The sequence below is a fragment of the Myotis davidii genome, unplaced genomic scaffold, assembly GCF_000327345.1.
Source record: "Myotis davidii unplaced genomic scaffold, ASM32734v1 scaffold438, whole genome shotgun sequence".
Classification (NCBI taxonomy): Eukaryota; Metazoa; Chordata; class Mammalia; order Chiroptera; family Vespertilionidae; genus Myotis; species Myotis davidii.
Genome location: NW_006290031.1, coordinates 6,971,755 through 6,977,876, shown reverse-complemented (window position 1 = coordinate 6,977,876; position 6,122 = coordinate 6,971,755). Strand labels below are relative to the sequence as shown.

General features: G+C 47.5%; 1 protein-coding gene across 1 annotated transcript in view; it reads right to left on the bottom strand.

Annotated features, from left to right (window-relative positions):
• LMAN2 (lectin, mannose binding 2) overlaps nt 1-5,504 on the bottom strand; it is a 10,601-nt gene extending 5,097 nt beyond the window's left edge. The window contains exons 1-2 of the mRNA XM_006762871.2: nt 5,077-5,504; nt 4,788-4,906 (exon numbers count right to left, since the gene is read on the bottom strand). Coding sequence (XP_006762934.1) covers nt 4,788-4,906; nt 5,077-5,272 — 315 coding nt within the window. The 5' untranslated portion in view covers nt 5,273-5,504. The remainder of the gene's footprint in view (nt 1-4,787; nt 4,907-5,076) is intronic.
• Between the last annotated feature and the right edge of the window lie 618 nt (nt 5,505-6,122).

The following is a 6,122-nucleotide window of genomic DNA, read 5'->3' as shown; positions in this document are numbered from 1 at the left end:
CAGGAAGAAAGGGGGCTACTGGGCCTCCCAGGTAAGGAGAGGGAGGTCCAGACCCTACTAGCCCAGCACCAGTCTTCTCCACTTTGATTCACTTTCCTCAAAACCAGCCAAACCCGTCAGCCCTGTTTTCTCTCCATCTCCACTGCTCTTGCCCTGGGATCTTGTGAAAGGATCTATTTGAGAGACATAGTTTACAAAACAGAAAACACAGAAACAAAATAACTTGCCCACAACAGTAAGTGGACAGTCTTGAATCACATTCAGGTCTGTCTGATGCAGACACTGCGCTCTGTCATCTATACCTCCCATGGCCTTCAGGTCTTCAACACAAACTGCACCAGGTCCTTTCCAGCCTCCCACGCCCACCATCTTCCCTTCTAATCCACCTTCCAAACTGAGGGACTCAAATCCACGTCTGGCTGACTCCAAACCTCAAGCTCTTGGCCAGCATACCTCCTGACCGCTACAGCCCCAGTCTGACCCCAGTGTGGTGGCAGCGACAGGGCTGGAGTCTGGAAGCGTCATGCCCTGGAGCCTCTGGGCTACCACGATCTGAGGGAAGGAAGATGCTCCCTGGCATCCAGGAATACCAGGTGCAGAGCTGGGCACTGCTGCAGCAAGGGAAACAGCCTGGCCTTACACACCGGGAAGTTACTCATGAAAACTACAGTGTGACACAGACTTTGACAAGGATCTACTTAAGGGAAGTCTGCAGATGAGTATGCGAGCAAGTGATTAAACAAAGCCCCATCAGACAGGCAAATGAAAACAAGATATTGTTGACGCATCAGATTGGCAACTATTAAAAAGATCATTATTACCCCTGTGGATGAGGATGGAAAGAAACACACACTCAACCAGCAGGACTGTGAATGTTCCCTCCCGTCTTCTTGGAGCAGTTTGGCTCTTGCAGTCTTTTAACAGGATGAGGCAGAGCCGTGGCACTTACATTTAAAGGTATCAAAGATACCACTGCAAAACAATACCAATGTTATGTTCTCATTTTTGAAAAAGAAAGGAATTAGTATATGTGTAGAGAAAGAAAAAAATGAAAGGAATATGAACCAACAATAGCAATAGGTGACTCTGGGAGGGGAACTACAGAGAATGCTTACTTTCTATGTTTGAATTTCGTATAATGAATATATTGCCTATGCAATCAGAAAAAACAAAAACTCAAATAAAAAAGACCTTTACGTCCCATCATGGGCGAACTGTTGTGCATTCATGAGTTCATCAGACTCAATATCCTGGCTCTAGGCACCAAAACCCCAGGAGATGGGGCCCAGCCCCCGCCTCTGAGGACACAGAGCTAGCAGGTACCACAGTAATGTGCAATCAGCCTTTCCTGTTCTTGACAGTTCAGCGGCTCTGGGAAAACCTGCACGTTCCAGAGGAGCAAATGAGTGGTGATGAGAACTAACTCTCAAGGACAGACGGACAAGGAATCTGAGTCCACACCTGCTGAGGGAGGGGACGTTCTGGTGAACTAACCTTGCTTTGGGTTGGGACCAAGTAGACGGTAAGCCAAAAATAAGAGAACCAGAAAGGCCCTCCCAGGAACTATAACGCAGCTGAGTCCTCTCAATCCCTGAATTAGACTAAAAAGACTCAGCTAGTCCTCAGATTTTTCAAGCAAAAAAATCTTACAAATACAATATCTGGTACACAATAAAAAATACCAGGCACTGAAAAGACAAGATATGAACAAAAAACCAGGAGGAGGAAGAAAGGGAAGGAGGAGGGTAGGAGGCTGACAGGAATTCCAGATATTGGCCTTTAAAATAATAGCTTCCTATGTTCAGAGAGATACAAGACTGAGAATTTTGGTAGATAACAAAAATTTTTTTAAATCATACAATAAAAAATTCCAGAACAGCCCAACCAGCATAGCTCAGTAGCTTGAGTGTTGACCTGTGAATCAGGAAGCCACAGTTCAATTCCCGGGCACATCCCCAGGTTGCAGGCTCAATCCCCAGTAAGGGGCGTGCAGGACCAATGATACTCTCTCATCACTGATGTTTCTCTCTCTCTCCCTCACTTCTCTAAGATCAATAAAAAAATATTTTTTTAAAATTCCAAAACAAAAAACACAGTAACTGAAATTAACAATGTAATGAATAATAGGTTTTACTAGATTTATAACAGATGAAGAGAGAATTAGTAAATTTCAGTTCAGTCAGATAAAAATATCCAGAATAAAGCAGAGAGAATAAAAGCATGGCAGATACAAAACACTAGGTAAGAGGCAGATGAAAGAGTGAGAAAGTATAATTGGAGTTTCAGAATGATTAGCAAAGAACAAATAAAAATTTGTTTATTTATTTTTTTAAATATATTTTATTGATTTTTTACAGAGAGGAAGGGAGAAAGATAGTTAGAAACATCGATGAGAAACATCGATCAGCTGCCTCCTGCACACTCCCCACTGGGGATATGCCGCAACCAAGGTACATGCCCTTGACCGGAATCGAACCTGGGACCTTTCAGTCCACAGGCCGACGCTCTATCCACTGAGCCAAACCGGTTTCGGCGAGAACAAATAAAAATTTAAAGAGATGTCTAAGAACTTACTAAAACTGATTCTGACATTGTGCCACAAATCTTAAGTCTTACAACCTGAGATTTAAAAAAATCAATAAGAGCATTTTTTTTAAAAAAAGAAAAGGAATAGATATCAAGTTGAAATATTTCCATTCCACTGAATACATTTAAGAGTACTTAATGGTTTTCTCTTAAAATGGCATTTTTTAAAATATGGCCGAAACCGGTTTGGCTCAGTGGATAGAGCGTCGGCCTGTGGACTGAAAATAAAATATATTTAAAAAAATAAAATAATAAAATATGATGGAAAGTAGATCCTTTGCAAATATTTAAACCTATGTCAACTTTTTAAAAAAAATTTTTTTAATTGATTTCAGAAAGGAAGAGGGAGAGAGAGAGAAACATGAATGATGAGAATCACTGAACGGCTGCCTCCTGCACACCGCCTACTGGGGATCCAGACCGAAACCTGGGCATGTGCTCTGACCAGGAATCGAACCGTGACCTCTTGGTTCATAAGTGGGTACTCAACCATTGAGCCACACCAGCCAGGCCCTATGTCAACTTTTTAAAAGTGAAGGGGGTTATATACTTTCAGACAGTACATCAGCAAAAACAGCATCAAGACCATGCTGCAGCCTCCACACCAGACCCCCTCCGGATGGCCCTGACCAGTCCCTCAGGCTTCCCCGAGTCCTGTGCTCCAGCCACCAGGCACATGGAGTTCTAGTCACCACTGGGCCACTCCTTCATCCGGGCCAGCGCACCCCAACACCCTAACAGGCACTGTGTCTTATCTCTGCTCAGAAGACAGCTGGTACTTAGTAGTGTTTGCTAATTTGCTGCCCCTCCCAAATGGAGTAAGTAAATGGGGACAAAAGAGAAAAGTCTGGAAAGCATCTCTCCAGCTCAGTAAAGGAAGAGTTGGCTCTTGGTAAACACTGGGCAGAAAATTCTAAGAGTTCCAAGCAGTTTCTTTCAGAAACTATAGGAAACATTCCAATCCTTTGGGAATATCTGAATGGGAAGGTGGAGAAAGGAAGACTGAAAATTCCATGAAGGCAAGTGCAGAATCCTGTCAGCCCAATGACATTGCCACACCACTGACAATGGCAACCACCAACCTACCTACAATCATAATTAAGTCACTTGACAGAACCCAATTTCCAACAGTTCCAGCACTATTTGTACCTTAAAACACACACACACACACACACACACACACACACACACACACGAAAAACACACGCACAAAAAAACCTTAATGTTATAGTGAACTCATTTCTATAGGAAACATAAGGCTACATTAACATTTTTAAAAATTATTTCACAGAATGTGACTCAGGGGAGTTATTGAAATACTGAGTGGATGGCACTCAGCTGAGACCTCACAGATGAGACGGAAGCAGGCATGCGAGCCCAGAGGCTGCGTCCCAGACAGAGGGAACAACAAGTGCCAAGGTCACGAGGCAAGAAGCAACCCAAGAGGCTACAACAAAATTAACAAAGTAAATTACTGGCAATGCCAGGCACCGGGGGCCAGAATGTGTACACTAATGCCTGTTTATCCCTTCTCAGGCGACCCCAGGCTCTAAGGATTGGACTGAAAGCTGAGGAAAGTAACCCAGATGCTCCTAGCAGTAAGGAGAGGAGAAGCTGGGGGAACAGCCAGAGGAGGCCACATGAAGGCAGTGCGGACGCCCAGAGCTCAATGGGGATGTCAACCAGGGAGAAAACAAGGACAATGACCGACACCTTAGGCAGAGGAAGGGCTGGGGTCAGACAGGCTGAGGCAGGAGCACAGCCTGAGCTGTGACCCAGCCCAAATAGTGGGACAGATGGAAGGAACGGGGTCTTTACTGGGCGTTTTGCTGTGTGTTCTGCACTGACTTTAACATACCTTATTGCATTTAATTCTCAAATTAAATAGGAGGGTTCAATTCGAACATGACAAGCTCCACTTAACTGAGTCTTAGCTTCTTGGTCAGTAAAATGGAAATAACATCACATACTTCACATGGGCTTTAAAGGAATGAAGTGAGCAGGGTGTAAAGCGTCAAGCACAGTTCCTGACAACACAGTAACTTCAACAACCATTACAGATTATTACTGCCGGTGTGACTACAGTGAGGAAGGGGGGAGGAGGGAGGGGCAAGCTTCAAACCAAACTGAGGTCTGAGCTGCAGCGGAGCTGGGAGTAGTGGCTTACTTAAGGCTCCGCCGGCCTCCGGGGAACCACTCACCTGGTGGTTCCAGATGGAGCCCTCTTTGCTGCGCTCATCAGGAGTCAGACGCACGTACTGGCTCGTGAGTATTGTGCTGCCTTGGAAGTCCCAGAGGGGCATGGAGCTGGAACCGACACCTGTGGGCAGTGATGGGCACACACAGGCGCGTAAAAGGCCATACCAGGACGGGCCTTGCCAGAGGCAGAAAATCCACAGAACTGCCCTGCTCGGAAGACAGGGCCACCCCTTTCCCACCCCCGTGCAGCCTCGCCCTCACCCTCTACTCATTTCCCGCCTCAGGCCTCACCTTGGTAGGGCTTGATAAGCGAATGCTCCCGCTTGAGGTGTTCACTGTTGCCGTCAGTTATATCCGCAGCCACCGGCCCCAGCAACAGAAGAAGAAGTAGAGGTGTCATGGGGCCAGGGCCGGGGCCGGGAAGCCCAGGCCTCCCCGGGCACCGCCGGCCCCAGCCCCAGCGCCAAATCCAACCTTCCGCCGCCATTCTCCGTTCCTCTCCGCCACTTCCGTTCGAGGACTTCCGCCTTCCGGGTGTCTCATCGAATAACTTCCGGCCGGAAACCTTCCAACTTAGTGTCACCAGAAGTTAAATGCAAAGCCTCGCAGGCTAGGGGACGGCGACCTTATTTGCTGTGCAGCCTCCATCCTGATCAAGTGCAGTTCCGCAGCCTTGGCCGCTCCGACGTACCTGTCGCCCAGCCTCGGCTACGGGTTCTTACGAGCCACAACCAATCATGGAACAGCACGTTAGGCTTGTGAGCAAATGGGGAGCAGAGGAATGGTTTAGTCGGGGGCAGAACCAGGGTCGTCCTCGAAGCGCGGCATGCTGGAACTTGTAGTTTTGGTGGGCCACTCGCGCGGGCTGGACAAACGAAGAATACAACGCCCTGAGCCTCTGGCCACTGACCGCGTCTCTGGAGTAATATTTCCCATTCCGGGGATAAAGGATCTCTAATTTGAAGGCAGAGGCCTAAATTCCAACTGCCGTGCCTCTTCGGACTCCCTGAGTGACCTCGGATGAGCCTTAGCTGGCTCTGGCTTCACCTGCTCCAGCTTCACGCCTTTGAAGACTTAGAATTCCCAGTGACTTGAAGACATCCACTACTCCCAGTTCCTCAGGCCCATTGGGTTTAACAGGATGGCAGACCTGTACCCTGCCCCGAGACCCCAGTGATGGCTGGGACGCATACAGATCCAAGTGGTCCTAGTGCCTGCCTGCTACAGCAAGAAATGTCCATGAGCCCCAGCTGCTTTGGCTCAGTTAATAGAGAGCTTCAGCCTGCGGACTAAAGGGTCCCGGGTTTGATTCCCCGGTCAAGGGCACATGCCCGGGC